Genomic DNA, 22,326 nt, shown 5'->3' with positions numbered 1-22,326 from the left:
TTATCAACCCTAAACCTCCTCTGACAGGAAGGAACAGTTTAACATGTGATAATTGATAAAGGATTCGTGTTAATCACAAAAACATTGGGGTTTGTATAAACCAGAATAGTAAGCTCTGAAGTGAAGCATGGACACTAGATAAAGGCAATTCTATGATAAAATCATTCTGTTTAAAATCACCTTGTTATGTTATATTATGTTATGTTATGTTTTCCAAATAAGTTGTACCGGCTACCAGCTTGCAAAATCAGACTTCCCAATAGCTCTTCCTGCCTTTGTCTGATCAATGCTGCCTATCTCAAGGACCACACTTCCAGAACTTCTCTGGTGGTTGTCTACAAGGACCAGATGACTATCTGTGACTGATTATCACCCAAAGGCTTTGTAAATTTGTGTAAGGATGTTTATTCAACCACCACCGCTTATGACAACAAAACCCCAAACATTATTGATTACAACGAGAAACCACAGTCTAAGAAGAGGCTGCAAACCAAGGTTCGGTGGGGTGTGGAGTGGGCAGTGACCCCTCACGTTCCCCAGCGCGCTGCTTGCTCTGTCTATATCAAATCAAACAACCTAAATTTTGCTGAATATCGAGACTTTTGTCTCTCATTCATAACAAACAGAACAGTTTAAGATCAGTGTTTGTGGCCATTTCTAATTTACTGTCAGAAAAACACTGCAAATAAAAACCCTCCATTTTCTCCTTGTAACAGCTGAATAGAGATAATCAGAGGCAGCAGGCCTGAAGCTCCCCAGAGGAGGATACCCTGCCATCCTTGAGGCTGCGTCCCAGTACAGACCTGTCTCCTGGAACCTCTCCAGCTGCTCGCTGCTCAGCTCCTTGATGGCAGCCATGACGGGTTTGAAGGCGCCCTTGAGGCGCCGGCCCAGCACGGTGTGCTCGGGCTCGGCCCTCAGGCGCACGCCGTACCTGGCCTTGTCCGCGGACAGCGTCAGCGCCCGCACGTTCAGCTCCTGCGGGGACACACAGCACAGCACACGGCTCAGCAATGCCATGGGGAAGGTGCAACGGCAACGTGAAAGGCTGGTACTGAGGTGTCTCTGTGCACCAAGCTCCGGAGAGCAAACAAACTCAACCCTGAACCCACCTTCAGCACAGAGCCCAGCCTCAGCCTCCAGGTAGCAGCTCTGTGTTATTAACTGGCAGCTCTCACCTCAAACCGGCCCCCAACTCAACAGCCTTTTTTATTTCCCCCTCACAAGTGCCTGAAGAGCTAAACCCATTCCTGTGGAGGCCCATGGCCCTGTCCTGGAGGGATGGCCCTTGAATGGGCTGTAATTTGCTTATCTCAGCCTTCCTAGAGAGATGCCCCTTAGGTGGGCACATCCTCCCCAAAGGCTTCAGTGATCCCACCATGCCCTAGTACCCACTGTAATCCTTTGTAACCCATCGGTCTTTCCCCCTTGGTACCACCCTTGCTTTCCCCCATAAAAACCCCAGCCAAGCTCTCAAGGGAGAGCCCCCTTCATGGAGCTGCTGGATAATAAAGGAATCTCTGTGGAATCCCCACACCACGCTCCTGTCTCTCTCTGTCCCTGTGTCAGCCTGGGACAGCCTCGAAAGCAAAGCTGGAATCACTGAGTTGACCACCTGTGGCCATGGCCATGGCTTGCTGAGGTTTATCTGGCTGCCAGAGACCCCCTTAGAAGGCTGTCCCTTGGGGGACCCTCTCCCCGGGAAGGCACTGGCATTCCAGGTTGGAGCATCAGACCTCCACGGACCCCCCCAGCCACCTACACATTTCCTCTGTGTGCAGTGCTGGAGCCAACGGCCTGGCAGAGTCAGGAGGGAAAATTCTGCTGGAACAGCCCTTTCAGTCCACAGCGAGCCAGGAAACCATATCCAATTTTATGGTTATGTAGGTTGTACAAAACGGCTCACTTTGTCTCCTTCTTACCTGTTCATTCCAGCTCCTCACTGCACAGAAAACCACCTTGCTCAGAAATGCTTCTGGCCTTGCCCTGCAGTCAAAACAGCTTTATAAAAACTGCATGGACTTCAGGAGGAGCCCCAGACACTGCAGGAATGTGTGTGCCCATTTTTCTCAGTTACATGTGCAGATTTTGTCCCATATCTGAAGGGAACATAGTGGTGCTGTGGGAAGCTTTACAAACAACTGATTGAGAGGAAAATGTTGTTTTCATATGAGGAAAGACCACGACTGGAACTCTCTGGAGAGAAGAAAGCTGAAGGGGGATACGACTGGGGTTGGGAAACACGAGGCACAGACCTGTATGTACATTTTAGTGCCATCCAGCAGGTTCTGTCTGCCAGGCTGCCCAATACTTGAAGCATTTGGTGTTTAATGCCCACTGGATGGTGGTGAGGGAGCTCCCATTACCATCCTACAGCATCACCAGGTGCACTTGGCAAACAAGCTGCTCCAAGGCATTCAGGAAGCAGAAGTAAATGGCAGCATCAGCATGACAGGACTAGCAAGTAGCCCAACATTTGGATTGAGAAATAATGCTTAAATACAACCTCTGAGCTGGAGCCTAATTCCCTAGGAAGTGCTACTGACATGAGGAGCCAAGAACACAACTGAATCTAATTTTATTTAATACATCTTTTAGGAAATCTAATCAAAATTACACACTTCAGAAATTCAGTTTCAATGGGGTGCTGCTGGAAATGAGCCCACGAGTTGTAAATGACAACCTCGTGGGGGAAAAGAAATAATAATTCAAAAAATAGCACAAATTGAAAGATGACTTTGGGCCCGATTAGATAAATCACAGAGAAGCCAACTCCATCAGGACAAGTTTTCTGTACTAATTAGATTAGGAAATCATTCTTTTGTACACGTTATTCATTTAAAAACCCAGAATGAGTCTTAGAAAAACAGGCAAATCTGTATCTCAGGTCTGTTTACATCAGTCTCAGGGCTTTGACTTAAAATAATTCTTAATTTTATCTTCCTAATTACTCAAAATTAGCTCTCTAACACATCTTTCAAGTCTCATGTGGGCATACTGAGGCAACCAGCCCTTCCCATGACCAGCTGGAAGAGCTGTACTTGGAATGCCTGAACATACAGGAGCCTTTAGCTGGTGCCATGTGCCCCAGCTATGCCCATTCCTCAGGACAGTGACAGAAATGTCAGAAATGCTGTGCTTCAGCTGGGCTGGGCTCTCCAAGCAGGCAGCCTAAAAAGGTAAGTAAGTACTCATTATGTAATAGTGTAAGAAATGAAAAACTGCTGTGCCCCCCAGCCACAGCTCCTGTGTCACATAATTGAGCCCTGTCACAGGCTCGGTCCCTGGCTTTGATGGAGAAGTCAATTTTCTGTTTTACAGCAGCCCTACACAGGGCTGGGGGCTGGAGGGAACACAAAGGTTGGATGAAAACAAGATTCTGACTGTGCACAGAGTCAAATTTACTCAGAGAAAACCTTTCCCTGGAAGCAGCTGGGAAGAGAAGTCCTGACCCAGGCTTGTAAAAGGCCTCAAACAGAAATGAATAAAATGCAACTGTGTCCAGTTGCTAAAAGCCTTCTGGGTTTTTTTCACTTTGTGAGCTTGGCTATTTTTACATGACAACTCTATAATCTGGAAAGTTCTAATATTAAAATCCATTTATTTAAATGACTTGCTGTGTTCTGAAGATGAGAGAGCAGCACTGCAGATCAAAGACTACAGCTCTTTCTACAAAAGCCATGAATGAAATTTCTGAAGAATTGACAAGTATATTTTTTCCAATTCTTTTGTCAGCAACTACACGAAATTAAATGGTGTAATTCTCCTTATCCATTACCTCTGGCATCTGCAAATTTACTCCTGGCAATCACTGAAGGCTCTAAAGCTCTGAATAGGCAGGAGGTTGATGAACAAAGCTGCAAATGCAGCCCAAGCAATGCTGCCCAGCCTGGCTGTAATCACTGACCTCTTTAGCTCTGCACCATCCAGTAAACAACAGGATTGATTGCCATGCAGTACAATAAAACACACACTAAGCTCCAGCAGCAGCTTGTTGAATTTTAAGACACATAATAAAACCAGGACAATAGACAGTACTTTGTGTTTGTGCTTCCACAAAGGCATCTGGGTTTGTTTTAACTCATGTCTCCAGAAGAGACACTTTTGTCTGCAGCAGCAATGGAATACAAATCAAAACATACTAATGTACAATTATGTAATAATTTAAAAATTGTTAGCTTCTTTTGTTATCTTTCATTAGCTGTAGAAGTTGACAACAAATTTCAGCAGCTACTCTTTTGGAAATAATCTGAGGAAACAAAACTCATCTCCCTTAAAACTGGATTCTGTAAAATTAACAAATCCATTTTTCAGATCCAAAAAAATGGGACAGACATTAGCCTAAATTTCACAGAATTCTGCTGTTGAAGAGACTCAGATATTGAAATTATTATAATTAATAATAACAGCAATCCTGAAGTAAGGGATCATAACTGCCAAGTCTAAGAGCAATAACCAATAAGCTAACATGACAGAAATGCTTTACAGTCCCACTTGCAAATCAATTACTGTTTTTTAAATTAAAATTCCTCTAGTGGACAATTCTTAAGCATTTAACTCCCACAGTAACAAAAAGCAAGCAGCATTCAGCACTGATGTAGAGGTCCTGTGCACTGAGTTGTGACTTCCTGAGCCAGTGCTCATTCCCCCAGCAGAATTTTTAGAGACTTTCCACAGACTTATATTTAGGCTTGGGGAAAGCTCATGTTGCTGCAATTATATAACAAAAGTTTCAGAGGTCCCCCTGTGCTTCATCTCCTGAATTCCCTGACACCAAGACAAGTGAGGTGAGCTGATTCTCCCTGGTAAGATGCACATTTGTGTTCTCTTTGTCAAGGTAAAGCAAGTGACCTTGACAATGGCAACTTCAACCACAACATGATGGCATATTTTAAGCATGTGAGCAGATCTGCTCTTACAGATACCTCACTGAAGGGAAGAAAGAATCCTTAAGCTGCCAAGAACAGGCACAGGATGAGGGCCATGCCACTTCTACACAACCCCCTCAGATGCTATACTGCCAGTGTTTAGTGAACAGAACAAGAATTTTGTGTCACTGACCCCTGAAGATGGGGGGCTTTAGAAAATGCAAACGGGTCAGATTCTAACAGCCTCTCAGTCCAGTGTGGTTAGTTTGTACGATTAAGTATTTCTCAACACTCAACTGACTTTGGCACATCACCCACTGATATCCCCTTTCATTACAGCTCTCCTGGAAATTCATTTCACCTGTGACTTCTTAATATGCTCAACAGGGAAGGTTGTTCAGGTAACCAAGAGACACAATCCCCTTAAACACGATGTTCTTACCTCGAGTACGTACTTCTCTAAAGCCCTGATATTTTCCAGAGCCTCTGGATCCTGGTGGATAACTACTACTTCTTTCAAAGGATACTGGGGGGGAAAAAAAACCAAAACAGAAACTTAACTATTCAGTTTCCCCAGGTTTATCCCAAAGTTACAGAGGTGTTACACATTCCCAAGATATGACAGGAGATGTGAGGAGCTCTAACCTTAACTGGGATGGTTTTTCTGTCTCTGATCACTCGTCCCAGCTCAATCACAGACTGCAAACAAGAAACGGCACTTTCAATTTTTTTGTCGATGAGATCCTCCCTAGATTAGAAAGGAAACATTACAATTGCTTCATTTTCATCACATCTCTTTGAGCAGATTGAAAACATTTGACCCCCTTCTCTGACATTTCCTGCAACAGACTCAATTATGCCCTGGTTGGTGCAATTTGAAAAATGAACAAACAGGTTTCTCCTCTCTCTTTGTGGAGAAGATGAGGAGGAAATAACTTGCTGAAAACAAACAGCAGAGCTATTTTTACATCTTTTGTTAGCACCTCTCACAAGGTGCAGAGGATTGAGTCATACAACCTATTCTAGTAATAGCCAATAAAAAGTACAATTTACATTAATAATATCATAAGAAGATGCAGAAAGATATTATAAATAGGGTACTTACAGCAATAATGAATTCCCTGTAACAACAATTCACGGGATCTCGATTTATCTTCTTCTCCAGAATTGCAGATATTTGAGCTTGACGTTTTAGAGTTTTAAAAATCTTTCCTTAATAATTTTAACACCCTTCCATTTTGAGGCAAGGTAGGGTTTGGGGGTTTTTGGTTTTTTTGCCTTTTGGCGTTTTTTGGGGGTGAACTGGGGAGAGGATTTGGGATGAGCTTTTGGTCTTTTTTTTGGTTTTTTTTTTGAGGCAATTGATATTGACATCTTGTTTCAAATGTACAAGCAGTGAGATTTTCTGAAAATGTGTTTTTCCTGATTTATTGAGTAGAAGCACTAATTGGGCAGCTCCTTTAAAACCACTCAGGTATCAAAGCAAGAGCAGATGTATTGGTTAAAAAGAAAGATATGAATAAAATGAACAGATACTTGCTGTAATCTAAGGAGCAGAAGTACTGGAATGAAAACCACAACTCCAGTAAGGACTGGCCAGAAAAATAGAGGTGGTGAAACAAAACTTACAACTGAAATATGCCCATTGCAGCATTAAGGCTTTGAGTTGGTTCTACCTCTTTTGAAACTTTTGCTCTTCCAAAAGCCAGTCTCTAGCTCCAACAATTTGGAAACACAGAAGATACAAAATGGAATATTTTACTCCCAGAAAGTTTCATACAGGATTACGTGACAGTATTTCAATATCACTGAACAACATTGCAGAGCCACAACACGAGAGTGTTTTTCAAAGACTGAATGCAAATCCACAAAATTTAATGCAACCCATCTGTTCAAACACTGAGCAACCAAGCACAACCTCGGTGGGGTTTTACCACAGGTGTTGAGTCAAGCTGAGCTGTGAAAGTGGCCAAGTCCTTCAGCTTTATCTGCACTCACCATACTGGTAAAGTGGTATTTTCTGTAGCTGCATCCAAACATCTCTACCTATTAATTGACAATATTTTCCTTATCCTGAATGAGAAAACTTTCAAAGTAAATGCAGTGACGTGCTTTGCAACTCCAAGTGAAATTTCAACTTCAACAATACTCTGCATTTGAAAAGGCTTTTTTTCTATGGGACAAGGGAACAACTGACACACAGGAGATCCAATAAATTCCACAGACTAGTAACAGACAAAAACCCAAACAAAATGCAAAACATAGAAAAGTGGTGCAAGCCTCAAATACATCCGAGATTTGCATGATGCAGCAGCAAGTCAGCACTAACTGCAGTCAGGAGTGACTAAGCCACTTTTAAATGCCTGTGCTAAGCCCATGCCTGAACTGAGTCCCTGCAAACAGCTCCCCATCCTTCTCTGTCTCCCTTCTACAGCAGCCCCAACCTATTCCTGGCAGCTCCCTGATGAGGGTGGCATTCCTTGATTACATATTCTTCACAGCACTTGCCCAGGGAACTGAAAATCAGCACCATCATTATGTCAATCTCCAGCTCCCTGTTGCAGTAACTCTCACTATTAAAGCTCTCACAAAGACCATCCACCCTCCTCAAAGCATGCAGCAGCCATAAAAAGATACACCATTAGAGAAGGTTTAAATTTTTAAACTGTGAAGTATCAAGGTCAGGTCCCCCGTCCTTGAAGGTTTCCACACTGAGCTGCAATGCTGAAAGGAAATTTTTTTCTTATTTTCAGATACCCAGAGCATACAGTGCTGCAGGAACTTAATCCACTGCAATACCAGTGATCCCTGTGATCCTTTCACAGGGCCTTTCACTGTCAGGCACTACAGCTTTGAGCCAACACACAGTCTGAGGAGTAAAAAAGGACATGCCTACCCACCATAAGAAAATATTATGAATTGGAAACATGCATTCCTCCTAATTGCTATCCTTCCTATCTCCAGTCCTTTAAGCTAACACAAATCTACTGCCTAAATATGGAGGGAAAATTCCCAGCTAAAATTGAGGGTGGAGTGTGAAGTGTACTGCAAGGGAAATAGTCTCCTACAGCAAAGAGACTAAAATTCATCAGATCTTAATCAAAATATAAACATTCTGTGCTCATAGAAAAAAACGTGTTCACTAGCATCCTGAAGTTTTTTCAGAGATAAAGTAATATTTACATTATTAAAGCATTTTGGCTTCTTGTTATGCAGTTTTAAACACAAGTGAGAGAGCACTCTTCTGTGAAATAATAATTTTTAACCCCCCCCCCCAAACTTCCAAACCCAAAAATGAACAAAAATCTCCCAACAAACAAACAAACAAATCCCAAATTTGCCAGCTAAGAGCTGCCTCTTACCTGACTTGGGGGAGCATGAGGTAGTGGATGCTCTCAGTGTTCTTCTCCTGGACCGAGGCTGGATCAATGAGTGTTTTCAGATTCTGGTACATCAGCTCAGTGATAAATGGAGTATATGGTGCCTGTAAGGTTGCATTCAATCACCAGCTTTCTTTTATTGCTTGTACATTATGAATCAGTAATACCATGAATTACATAAGGATAGTTCAGCAAAAACAATGCTTACACAGTGTCTGCAACTGGGATGTTATTCAAAATGCAGACTGAAATAAATAATGGAATTCACACTACTTATTTACCTGATACAGGCCTTCTTTTTATTACCATGGGGCAGATAAACAAATAAAAGGAAAAAATGGAAAATGAACTGTGCTACACAAAGATGCTTTTACATTAACTGCTTTAAAGTGTTATTGAGAGTGGGGTGTAATTCCCTTACCATGAGTCTGCACATGGAGAACAAGACACTAAACAGAGTTTCCAAGGCCATAATGCAGTCCTCAGTCCCATTCTCACCCTAAATGAAGAATTCACCAAGAAAAAAAAGAGATTTTAGGATCAGGAAATGCACTTCAATAGGCTTCAAAAGTTTCCCATGTTAATACAATACACTTGTTTTCCAAATGGTATAAACTTTGGTCAATTCCACTGAGCAAGTGCAACAGAATTATGGGGCATTTTGGTTGGTTTTTCCCACAAAGCAGAGAGGAGAGAAAACAGTTTAATTTTGTGCCACTCTCAGGCACAGAGTGACAGCATTTAAAGCCAAGATCTTGGTGTGGAGCTGCCATGAATCCCATTAGCAGGGAGTGCCAGGACTTTGTTGCCAGGGCAGGAGGGCAGCAGCTGATCCCTACCTTGAGTCTCCTGCGGTTCATTCTGACGTACCAGTTGGTCAGAACATCCACAAACTTCACCAGCCGAGGCACCACCGTGTACAGCCTGTAAGCTGCAAGGGAAAACGGGTCCTGCAGGTAAAATCTGCCCTCTGCAAGCTCCTCACTTACAAACCACATCATCACTTACAGCCCTGCTGCTAAACATAGCTAAAAGCTCCAAAAAGTGGCTAAATATTGATCATTTTACAACTGTATTTTGAATATGCACAGCAGCACTCTCATGCTCAAGACAAACACATTCCCCCCTCCCAAATTGTTTCCCTAATCCCATGCAAACAGACATTATGGGAGCCTTATGCTTTTATCTGACTGGTAAAGAGGATAGTGGATAAGAGACTATTAATGGCAGGGGATTGGGCAAATCCTCCATTTGCACATGCTGCAAACACAGCCGAGGCACTGCAAGTTAAACAGAAACTATTGCAGAACCAGAAAATAAAATTTTCTTAATTACTGCCAACACTTCCCCCTTTTGTTCAGCAGATTTAAAATGAGACACCTACTTCAACCAAGTCTTCCCGAATTAATTACAGTTTTTCACTATTTTTCTAAGTAACAGAGCAAGCTAAAATGTGAAGTAGAAGCAAGGCTGATGAAGTAAGAAATAAACAGAGCTGCATTTTCAAGTTCTGTGTAACTGAAATCATGGAAAACTGTCAGCACCAAGGTCATCACCAACATCACTACGCAACAGGAAAACAAATTTCAGCTGTTCCTGAGAAAACTGGGGGGATAAGGGAGATGGACTTTACACAGGACTCAATTTTCTAAGGGAAAAACTTGTATTTAACTTCTCTAAAAGCCAAGAGCTTCTTGAGCTCCATTCTGAAGCAGTTTCATTAATCAAGCAGCTACTGAGTAAAATGGATCTTGGCTTTAAACGCTCCACCACTCTTTTCACTGTGTTTTGTAAAGCAGAAGTGTTCTAAAGGCACAGAACTGGGATTTAAACCTAAAAAGGAAATGCCCAGAAGATTCACACCATGGTGGGGAACACATTATTTATGGGGGAATTTGTATTCCTAAAAAATCCTACTCTTTCCTCCAGCTATGTATTATTTAGTTAGGAGACTTGTCATAAACAAATTTTAAAATAATAAAAAATCACGCCCTTCAGGGACAGTGTATCTTTAACAAGAAATACAGTATTAGTCTGGAAAAATGCATTTTTGTCCTCAATAGCTGCAACCAAATTGTAAAATTTGCTTTTTTGTGACTCAGGAAAAAGCCACAGATGTACACAGAGACACTGCACGCTTCATTTCAGTCATCAGGAGAAAAGATGTTTTACTAAAATAAGTGCTTGTATTGGTCAATTTAATAGAAAATAAAAGCCTAATACGGCTTATTGATTTTTAATACAGAATTTTAACACCCCTGAAACATCAGATTTCAACACAATGCAACTTGTGCCACTTTCCATGAATATTGGGAGTGGGGCTGGGTGTCCTTTTCTCCAGCTGGAAGGCAAAGCTCTCCCCATGCAGCACCAACAGAGGGCTGCTCCCCCTCTCTGCAGTCTCCCCAGGCTCTCTCAAGCACCCCAGGGCTGGAGAGGGCACAGGCTCAGCACATTCAGGTGAGGTCAATCCCACACTGACCCCACCTGGGCTGGCACTGCCACCTCTCCAAGCACCAGGAGAAACTGGGGCAGAATTACCATAAGTTGGACTTAATGGAAACATTTTTCCAGAGGCAGGAGATGAGTGTAAAATTCAGCTCCACTCTAAAAGACATTGGATGAAATGGAAGAAGCAGAGCCCAGCTGCAGCATTTTCCTGGTCAGTGGGGTCTCCTCAGCACTGCCAGTTTCAAACCTGTGTGTTCTTACACCCCATGACCTCCAGCTGCAGGAATTTCTATTTTTATTTATCTCCTTTATCAAGCATTTGACAGTATCAGTCACCATTATAATCTTCCCTTGTCTCTTCCTGACATTTTTCCTACTTGAAGTGATATGAAGTAAAAACCTTTTAAAGAAAAAAAAAATAGAAATAAATCCCAAAATAGGTATGTGAAAGAGATTAGAGTATCATGTCACAGTACATAAATTCACTGCATCTCATTAAGATCTGCTTGACTGAATCCAGAGTTTATGCAGAAAAAGAAAGTGAAAAATTCTGTTCATTAATCCTCTCCAAATGAGACTGCCACTCATTGGATGAACAACACCATTTCATACCAACACTACTACCTTGGAAGTCTTGACACTCATTTTCCAGTAGGAACTCTTCTCCTGCTTGGAAAGATCTTCTCACTTTGTAAAGATGGTCACTGACACATCCCTTTTTGTCACCTTCATCTTCCTCTCAGAAACCAGATAATTCAAGTTTCTACCCTCATATTCACCTTCCTACAGATATTTCTGTTTAAACCACACACTGATCCAAGATTCCAGGTTCACAACTCACAAATGAATTTTCTGCTGTCCCTCAGAGTATTTTGCTCTTTAGATGCAGCACATAAATTTGCATAGGTTCTGCTTATTTCTGCTTGGCAACACATGAAACTCAATACAAACCACCATCAAATTTCAAGGAAAACAACTTTCAGGAAGAAGCCACATTTTGATCAATGAGAGCCAGATTTTATCATATTGCTAGGTTGGGTAGCTTGAGGATTCTTTCTTCCTTTAATGAAATGTTTTTAGATGAGCTCACATGAATTCTGTTCATACCAAATGCCCTGGGTTAGCTGTCACAGCAAGATAAACTCACTGTCCTGGTCTTGGTGAGAGTGACCATCACAGCAGTCACAGGGAGGAAAGCAAGAAATGAGTGCAGTGCAGGACTGTCCTGTGTCCTCATGAACTCACATCTGGCATTTAGCTATTTCCTCATTTTCTGTTATCCCACTTCACACCTTCCTTCCCAAGCCTAAGGCTTCTAAATTTTTTTAAAATTACTTAAAATCACAGGCTTTGAGGGGGTTATTTGTTTATTCATGAACAGGAGTGGCAATGGCCAAAGCTATCTTCTTTTCAGTATCTGGGCTTCCAGAGCCCTCAAATGCACCAAAACCTCTTCAAATCCCACAGTGACTTTATCTGCAACTTTATCAGGGGGTTCTTGCAGCAACTCCCCTTTGCAGTTAAGAGCCCCAATGTAATGTGAGCATCAAGAGGTATGGGATGATGAAAAAGACAACATGCAGGAAAAAAAACCCTGGACAATATCTTTTTACAGCTATCCTAATACCATCCATTCTGCTGCACACACTCCCACAGCATTATTCCAAAGAAACTGTCTCTGTGAAACTATACCAGGGAAAAATTTATTGCCACTCTTCATGTCCCTCTCAAAATGATTTTATTCAGCTGACTTGAGCACTGCCCATTTTATCCCTTTTTTAACAGCTTCTCCAAATTCTATTTGGCTTCCTTTTCACTGCTGTCTTTTAGTGACTAATAAAATATTATTAATTGCTCCAAGCACTGCAGCAGACGTCGTTACAGCAACAAGCTCCATCACTGAGCTCACAGGATTAGCTGGGACAAAAAAAGCCTCATCACTTTTTGAAATCTCATGAACAAGCATAGCAAAATCTGACTTAACACCCATGAAAGAAACATTCCATGGATTATGGTAGCTGGTTAAAGATTTCCTTCCTTTTATCAAAGTCTCTCATGGAATTTGGGAATCTCTGTATGGAAAAGCAAGTTCTGCAATCAAACATGAAACACCCCCAGACCCCCTGAGCAAAAATGCATACCTGCCATTTCAGCTTTGAAGAACTGGATGAGGGACTGGGTGAAAGAAAGAATCCATTTATCCATGATGTTATTGCTCTCCTTAACTGTGTTCTCATTGTAAAGGAATTCTCTTCCCTCATCCTATCATCAAAACACAAAGCACATTTCCAAGTCATCAGGGTATATAATCAAACCTCTATATCCAATTACCTGTCAGCCACCACTATTTTGGCATCTTCCCTGGGTTACACTGGTTTCCTACCAGCAAACATTAAATTCCAGACACAGGTATGTATAAAGAAGGAGCTGTGGAAAAACGTGTCTCTCACTGCTGCCTCACCACAACCTTTAACTGCACAGGAGGCCAGTGATTTGGGGCTGTTAAAGCAGATAAAAAGCAGAACCGATCTTTTCTTGTGTGCAGGGTGAATCCCAGCCTCCAGACAAAGGGCAGGATCCTTGAATTCACAGAGCTCCTTCATCCAGGAGGATCTGAGGCATTTCTAAGGAATTTACAATGCAGATGGATTCTATTAGGGGAGCAGGACTAGAAACAAGACCATGACTTTTTAAAGAACATGTGACAATTTCAACGTATTAAAACACAGATGAATGTAGCAACCTGAAAAAAACAAGTGGAGCTTTTAGCATCCAACATGCACACAGTGCATTTTTGCTGCTTTCCAGAGCACTGATGTTTGCAGCCATCTGAGAAATGGCATCACTTTGCTGGTTCTGCAGGGCCTTGCAAGCAAGACCATGTCTGTGCCTGCTCTGACTCTTTCCCACATCCTTACAACAGGTTGGAAACAGGTTTTGGGGGTTTTTTTGTTTTTTTTTTATTTACAAACAGTATTTTAACAGCTGATTTTAAAAGCCTTTAGAACTTTCTCTTCCCTCAGAGTCCAGATGAAAATATCTGTTTGGATTATTCAGCCCAGAAACTACTGATCCACTTTCACAGTACAAAGGAGAAGATTCATAGGAAAGAAATGCAGGAGAGGAGCAATCCCAGTGTGAGGTCAGCAGTCATTAACCAACTACAATTCAAGGGAGAATTACAATAAGCATTAAATCATTATTATACCTGATCCAGGACACTGGGATTTTACTTCCTTTCTTGCAGGAAGCAGAACACAATGAAGAAGTTGCTTAAACCTGTGCATGAAATCTAATATAAGCATTATCACCTCCAATAGCACATTCTTTTGCCTAATATGGTGCATAGGAAGGATTTTGCTATTTAGAAAGAAAAAAAATCCATCTACTGAATTGCCAAACCTATCTCCTTAAGCACCTGGATTTTCCACTGGAGTCTTCCATCCCCAAGCTGACATTGCAAGATTTAATGGGATCACAGCAAAAAGCTATAAAGTTCACTTTAGACAATTCAAAGGTCTCACAGGATAAACAAGTGTATTTTGGGGGTAACATCTAAGTTTGTCTGATGCATGCTGTCTCAGGATCCTAAAAAAAAATCTTGTTAAATATTAGGATCTGGAGTTAGCAAATCTTCCCCAAAGAGGTTGCTAAAACAGATACACCCAATTGTTTAAGTCAGCTGTTTCCTGTACTGATTTCTGAATTCAGAAAAGCTGCCTTTATTGATTCAAATACAGCTCTCCAGAGTGACCAGGCTGCCACTGTAACTGCACATGTAGCACAAAGTTTGGACTTTTCATTTAGGTCCCACTCTCCCATAAAAGTCTGAACTAAACGTGCTGTCATTAATTTCAGCTGAAAGATTAAAATTGGTTTCAACAGAAACTATACAATATACACATCAAATCTTCAATTTTAATGAAAAATTACTATAAGAAATTTTAATCTTGCTTTCACACTGGAAGTGTAGAAACTCCTGTCACTCATCCAGCATTTTTAGTAGACTTCAAATGTAATCTACAAGTCGAAGGCATTATTGCTTTTGTGATTTGCCTTTCTTGCCATTCCATTTCTCAATCTTTTTTCTAAGTTGCATTTAAATATAACTTTAAAAAAAATTACTGTCATGTTACAGAAGACAATCTCCTTGCTATGGCTAATGTATTCAGGACTGAGTATTCCCAAGTTAAGCATTTTAATGCAGATTCATAATTAAAGTTCCTGCAATGAGTTAGCTTGAGAAACTGTCACAGCAGCCACTACTGAAAATAACTTTCCTGAGTGATTTGCAGTTATGCTCATGATCAGTGTGTGTGTGGTGCTGAGCACTGATCTCAGAGCAGAGGAGCTGGCAGCCCAAGTGACAGATTCCCATGGGACAGATGCTCCTGGGCAGGAGCTGTGCTGGCCACACCACACAGAGGAGCAGCAAAGAAAAAGCAGCAGCACTAAAGCAGAAACTGCTGCCTCCAGCTGCTCTGGAAACACCACCAGGAAAACCCATCCAGGTTTAGCAGGGACATGTCAGAAGGAGCCCCTCCAACACACCTGGCTTTAACTGGTGTTCCCAGGGGCTGGGGAGCAGCAAGTAATTGCTCAGTGTGTCCTGACCCCACAAACACCAGGTCTGGACCTCCAATTTCACAAGCCTTGATGCAGCAGCATCCCACAGATGTTAAATAAAAGGGACTCAACAGCACTCTAATCTGAGAAATGAGAGCTGTCACGTCTTGGCAGTCTCCCACCTTCCTCTCCTTCTTTCTATTTAATAAGTTTGGCCAAGAAGAGAAAGATGCAGTGATTACAACTTCATAAAGCAAGGTACAAAACAGCAAAAACCAAATTAAAAGCAAATATAATATACAACCTGATCTTAGACCAAGGAGGTAAAGATCAGATGACCTCCAGAGTCCAGACCTCCCTTTTAATCTGAATTTCCCTGCAATGCTGATTCCCTCTAACCCTGAAGAAGCAGAAAATCCCTTGCCCTCAGTCCCCCAGCCGTGTACCTTGTGCTGCAGGATCTGCACGTTCTGCACCAGGAAGCGATAGGCGTTGTACCAGGGCAGGAACACATCCTTCAGGATATCCCTCACTCCCTCCTCCTTAAACCTCAGGTTTTCTGCTCTTACCACGGGAGAATTGATCAGGTACAACCTGCAGAATAAGAGCATGATACTTCAGAGCTTAAAACTGCACATACTGATAGGGTTTCACTCTAAAAACTCCAAAGATGACTGCATTGGAGGCATGTAACAAACTGAACATAAAACCATTTACTTGCATCTGCTACAGGAGTTATTCTAAGATGCAGCATACAGAATTTGAATTGAAATTTTCATTTTTACTCTAGAAGTTAACTGAAGTGCTAACACATGTTCAGATGCTATCACAGTATAAAACAAGCAGAGGTTGCATGGTTCATCTTTAGGATGGCACTTACTGTTTTTGTAATATTTTGAATTCCTTAACCACTACTCAGTACCTTTCTACTCAGTCTTGTTCATCTCTCAAATATGAAAAGCTTTGGCAGAACTAAGGAGCAAAACAAACCACCAAATCCAAGGGAAAGAGCAGAAATCAACGTTTTCAAGAAAGGCCCAAAAGGGAATAAAGGATGTGCCTCCTCCAACACAAATGTGCCTCAGCTCTGAGGGACCAAAGCAGAGGACCCAGGTGACACCAGCGACTTATACAAGGGACAGAAATGTCCCTCAGCTTCTTTGATGTCTCTGAGTTTAAAAAAAAACCAAAAAACTTTATGCTTTATCCCTCCTTTTTCCCCAAATAAACATTCTGTCTTCAGAAATACACTAGAATCTATCAAGTTAACTCAAAGAGAAACCAGGCCTTACTCAGGTCTCAAAAAACCTGAATACAAACTTGATTTAGATACACTTCATTTAATTTTCCAAATATGAAAACCAAACCAAACATTTTTTCATTTTAAAGATTGTGGCAGTTTTCAATCCAAATTTATTAACCCATTTTCTCACATTTTTAAGCTTTTAAAATCATGATTCTAAACTAATTTAACTTTACAGGCACTTCCTTTAGGAGGTTTTAAAATCTTAATGGGGTTTGACACAGCACATTCAAAAATACCAGACCATAAATTCTTCAGGAGAGATGGCTTCTTGCATTAAAACTAATAGATAAAAATAGAGCTTTCAGAATAAACAGACAGAATGCAGCACAGAAATGGGCTTTTTTCTGTACTGGATTTAAAATATATATTTTTTTTAAACACAGATTCATAGAATGGCTTGGCTGGGAATGGACCCCAAAGATCACCCAAGTGAATTCACACCTGAATTCAAATTATAAATTTACAGAAGTACAGAACAATTAATGGCAATGAACTAGTAAGTCATTAAATGAAACTAGAATTTAAGTCTATCCTTAAACCACACCTTCCTTCTATGACAATTATTTATGTGCCACATTTTGGTGGTGTTGTAGTATTGTTTTCTGGGGCTTTTTTTTTGTTTCTTTTAATAAAGCAGCCTTACCCTGCCTTACAATATGCAACTGTTAAAAGAAGAGCAATTTCCTCAATTATTCCAATTCAAAGACATTTATTCTATGGGAAGAGGAATAAGGCACACAAGAAAACAAGAGTGCCATCAGTTTAGTTCCAGCCATTCAGTTACCCACTGGGCAGAAAATAAAACCTTCCTCAGATCAAGCCAGTGTTACTGAGTTTGCTGACAATACATGAGAAAATAAAGTAAATCATATTCTCTTCCCCCCTCTAAAGCAGCAGTTTGTTGCATTATTTCTTCTGCATTTGAAGACCAGCTTGAGAGGAGGATGTAACTCCTCACCTGTAACAGCAATGCTCAGGCAGGACAGAGCAAGGCAAAGGCCTGGGAGTGCCATGATCAGCAAATTCTGACACAGCTCAGCCTGGACAGGTCCCCAGCCCAGCTCTCAGCAATATTGAAATGTAACTGTTCTGGCCCTTCTTACAGATTTCACTCAAGATTCAAATTTCATGAAGCTTCAAGTTGGGTTGTTAAATTTACTGTGCTGTTATTTCTGCTGTTTGCCCCTTCTATTCAATTCCATATTCATTTCACCAACTTATATCTCTATTTTCTGCTGATCTATTTATCAAGCTACTGCTGAGAATCCTTCAAAGCTGGAGTTAGAATATACATATATATTTGTGTACTGCAAAAGCTAAAGTAACTCTGCAGGGAAACAGTGCCAAGGAAAAAACCTCAGTTGTAGCTTTTGCTATAAACAGAGAACATCAAGCACCTCAGAAAAGGCAGAGAACTGAATTGCAGAGCTCCTTCCAGAAATGAGCCCAGGCTGCAATGCTTTTTACTCTCTGTGTGGGTGTAGGTATAAATAAATGTGACATTAAAGAATGAGTACACTGGCAGAAAAATGAATTAGCTTCTTAGAAATTAAAAAAAAAAAAAAAAAAAAAAAACATGAATAATGGAAGTGTAACTTCTGGTGTTCCAGGTTTTTTTGGTTTGTTTATAAAAAAGGCAGGGGTTTTTGCTGGGTTTTTTTTTTTTTTTGCAACAGACACATCACCTGTGATTTTAAAATCTCCAGTATGATTAACCCCAACCCTTCCAGCTCTTCTTATTGCAGTTACCCTGCTAACACACCTTGTTTATTTGTAAAGTGCAACCTTGATTAAATTTAAGCACTTCACCCAACTCTCCACTGTAAACATGTACTAGGTATTTTAAATGCTAAAACTTGAAACAATTAGAACTTCACATTGATTATTTTAAATTATCTAGAAGCCACAACCATCTTCCCCAAATAAACGTTCAGCTTCTATTCAGCCCATCAGTTCTGTGTGCAGCTGTAACACACAATGTGTTGAAGGGTTTCTTATATACCCAGGAATTACAGGGCTCTAGAGAAATGCCCAAGTAGGGCATTCCTGCACTTATTAAAATGTCTTTTATGTACCTTTACCTCAAGGTACCACTTGATGCATGTAGTAAGTGCACCAAGCCAGAGCACCAAGTGACTGTGTAATTACCTCATATCTTCCTGTAATTTTAATGAACCACTTGAACTGTGTTTAATCTCTGTTGGACCAGGACAATTTATCTACACACATTAGGCTGCTCCACTCCTGCTCTTCTGGTAACATTGCTATTAGGTGCAAATTATGTACTTACATTCAGAAAAGCAAAGTATTTTCTCTTTATAAAATGTACAGTGCAAACAGGAAACAAATGTTTTGTATATTATGCATAGACCCTTCTCTAACCAATGATTTAACAGTGACCTTGTAGTGTTGTTATCAAATATTTTATTCACATTTTCACTGGATCAGCTCAGACTATCAGTGCTGGAAGCAGCAGGTCCCTTGGGCTTTAGGGAGGGAGAAATGCACTGCATCCATTGCCAGTTCTTTGGAGTCATCCACTCTGGCAGCTACTTCTGTCACAGTGGTCTAGAACCTTCTAAAATTAACTTTCTTCCTGCTGTTAATGGTCAACCCCCCCCAAGAAGCCTCTTGGTGTGGATCTGCCATGAGCAGGGAGCCAACACATCCCACTGAACAGCCAAAGAAATCCTACCTGAGTGCATCAGCTCCATAACTGTTCACAATGTGCATCGGATCAGGATAATTCTTCTTCCTTTTGCTCATTTTTTGGCCATCACTAGAAAATATCAGAATGTAGGCAACAATTCCCAGAACTCTTGTAATACATGGATAAAGAAAAAAGGCCCTTCAAACCCAGCTCAATTTTTCTGTCCTAGTGGCACAAACATAATGATATATATCTATATATTAGCACATCATTTCTGTAGGACTGTTGAATCTACAAAAACAACAGAAAAAAACCCAAAACCCAACCCAAGAAGCTCCCAAGTTAAATTCTAAGGAAATCTGTCCTTCTTACTCAAGCTGAAAAAAGATGCATTTGTTTGGAATCAATCCCTCCAGCCCACTGGCAAAGCTTCATTCGAAAATAAAGGGAAACTAATATAAATAACTTTAAATTACATCTAAAACTACATTTATCATCTCCCTTACTTGGCATAAAAGGTATAATTTCATTCCTATTCTTGTTACTCATTTTCTCTCTCAAGGCAGGACTAATCCTGCTGGAATGAACCCAGTGCAGCAGATGCTGGGATGTGTGAGCCTCTCACTCTCAGATTCCTCTTATCTCCTGCAGCACTGATATCACCCCTGCAAGTCTTAACAGCTCCCAAGTCCATTTCACATTCCATTTACAATTTGCAGGTCTTATCTGAAACATTCTTTGACTGAAAACCCGCTCAGGAAGGAGCTGATTGACACCAACCTGGCAAGGACAAGGCCATTCACAATGACATTCTTGAAGGGAGGCTTCCCAAAAAGAGCAGTGGACAGCACCAACAAAGTGTAGAACCTGAAACAAGAGACAACATAAAGGGGGCTTTAGAAATACACCAAGCTAAAGCCTGCACATCTTCATTACAGAATAAATGCTTCATTATGCTGCTTTCCTCAGCAAAGATAAATTTTAAGTCTGGGGAACATTTAGGTGGCAAAGAATCAGAAGAAAAGCTTATTGAAAGTAGATCTTCCTATTTGAAGCATAACCTGCTGTTTGCTCAGCTGGGATATGCTAGTCCAGAAAGGCAGAAAAATTCTAATAGGAAGCATGTAAAGATCATGAGGAAGAAAACTACAGCATTTTCCCTCTTTAGTACAAAAAAGGGAATTCTGCCCCTGAACAAGTTGGCTATTTGCTCACTGCAAACCTGTGAGCACGGGATGACTCAGGACCAGCACACATTTATGTGCTTATGGGTTAATTGTGTATTCTTCAGCTTGACAGACAATGGAACATAGAATAAAAACATAAAAGCAAGTTCTCAAGAATGGGAGAAGCCTCTTTCCAATCCTGCTGAAGGTTCGATTGGAAGGAGGTCGAGTTGCCTGCTTAAATCAGCCATCACCAGGAAATAAGAGAATGTTCCCACAACCAAGGGCAGCAGTGGTTCCTTCCCATTCTATTTGATGTGTTTACAAGCACTATAAACTGGGACACTCTGGAAATCAGTGCTGCAGCAAGCACAGGCACCTATTGTTCACAGGCTGATATATGATTATATCTGGGAAATTAAGTGGAAGTGCAGGATGATGTGATAATTTCACACTCAGGAGCCAGAGCCTTCACCAAAGGAGGGATGTGTGAGCTGCTGGAACTGTACTGTTGGTAATTACTTTTAAGAAAGTAACTGGAGGGTGGGCCACAGCTTTCCTGGTTCAAAACAGGCATCACACTGACAACTGCTTAGCAACCTTCAAATAGAAGGTGATTATAAAAAAAGCTATAATAAGGCACAGGAGGTTATGTCTCAGAACTATGTATTTGCATGAAGATTTAGTGGAGAAACGCTTCAGTGAGGGGACAAAAAAAAATGTCATCTGCATGTTCCAAAGTTGTTTTTATCAAAAAGCAGCCTATAACTGCAAAAACATTATTCTGACACTTGAGGGTCCTCTGCAGAGGTTGCTGTGTGATTTACTGACTTCCATGATAACTCTGATGCTTATCTCAGACAGGCCCTTAACTCTCAAAACCACCTCAACTCACACTGCAGGATACAAATTCTCTTTATTAAACTACAGTTTAAATTCATTAAGTTTAACCAATATTCCTCCACCTGCACACAAACATTTGCATTCAAAATCCCTGTCTTGATTTTCAACTTTCTTAAGAAAACCCCTAATCACAAATATCTGACTATTTACTCAGGTGACTGACACCTCAAGCCTACAGGGCTGACAGTTTATTACAAACACAGTTTTTCCTCTGTACTTACTAAAAAGTTCCTGCACTTTCTGCAAAGTGGTCAGAAATTCTCCTAATAGAGCACCTGAATTTGCAGGTAAAAAGCCCAAAGCAGAACCAGCTAGGAGAGATTTCAATATTGTTTAGGAATTCCTAGTTCCCTGTATTAGGAAAACTGTAGAAAGACTGTGGGCACTGAAAAAATGCATCCATGGAGACATCACAAATTTTATGTTCGAATTGTCAAACCCAAAGAGCCTCAGCATGAGGTGCCTTAGTTGGTGACAGCTTCAAGACTGTCTCTGAAAACCTGTGATCCACATATTCTGATGGAACTCTTCTGATTCTTCTTCAGGTTGTGCTCTTAAAAATTCACACTGAATATTTTAAAGCAGTGTCTTTCTGCACCTTATTTTTGAAATATCTTGTCCACAGACACATTTGTTTCCTGAAAACTTCCTCAATTTCTCTGCTGCTTCAGCTTCCATTCACCAAATCTCAAACTGTTTCTAGGTGTCCTTGCAGATAAAGAGCTGTCAGTCAAACAACAGCAAAAAATCCATAACAGGGACAGAAATTCACTCCTTTGCTCTACTTTCCACCTAGGAGAAAACAGGGAGGGAATCTTTCCTCATTTTTTTCTTGAACAACTGTGGGTAAACTCATGATCCTGGGGTTTATGCCAAACCTTCCAGCTGTGAATTCCCTGTGTGCCACCACATTCTGACCATGGCCATAAACTTTGCTACATTTCCCTGTACAGAGGCAGAGCCTTTCCTGCCACTCTGCCTGGACTGCCAGTCTTGCAACCCAGCTACTCCAAGAGTCCTGTGGCTTTAACAAATA

At 41.0% G+C, this 22,326-nt stretch overlaps 1 protein-coding gene across 2 annotated transcripts in view; it reads right to left on the bottom strand.

Annotated features, from left to right (window-relative positions):
- IARS1 (isoleucyl-tRNA synthetase 1) overlaps positions 1-22,326 on the bottom strand; it is a 94,568-nt gene that overhangs the window by 16,830 nt on the left and 55,412 nt on the right. For both annotated transcript variants that reach the window (XM_014869752.2, XM_014869749.2), the window contains exons 18-27: positions 20,002-20,088; positions 19,267-19,350; positions 15,712-15,859; positions 12,841-12,961; positions 9,088-9,179; positions 8,670-8,747; positions 8,231-8,352; positions 5,514-5,616; positions 5,311-5,394; positions 804-978 (exon numbers count right to left, since the gene is read on the bottom strand). In XM_014869752.2, the coding sequence (XP_014725238.2) occupies positions 804-978; positions 5,311-5,394; positions 5,514-5,616; positions 8,231-8,352; positions 8,670-8,747; positions 9,088-9,179; positions 12,841-12,961; positions 15,712-15,859; positions 19,267-19,350; positions 20,002-20,088 (1,094 nt within the window). The remainder of the gene's footprint in view (positions 1-803; positions 979-5,310; positions 5,395-5,513; positions 5,617-8,230; positions 8,353-8,669; positions 8,748-9,087; positions 9,180-12,840; positions 12,962-15,711; positions 15,860-19,266; positions 19,351-20,001; positions 20,089-22,326) is intronic.

This window comes from Sturnus vulgaris, chromosome 11, assembly GCF_052056855.1.
Source record: "Sturnus vulgaris isolate bStuVul1 chromosome 11, bStuVul1.hap1, whole genome shotgun sequence".
Taxonomy (NCBI): domain Eukaryota; kingdom Metazoa; phylum Chordata; class Aves; order Passeriformes; family Sturnidae; genus Sturnus; species Sturnus vulgaris.
The sequence above is the reverse complement of the archived record's forward strand: the minus strand, read 5'-3'. Positions and strand labels throughout refer to the sequence as shown.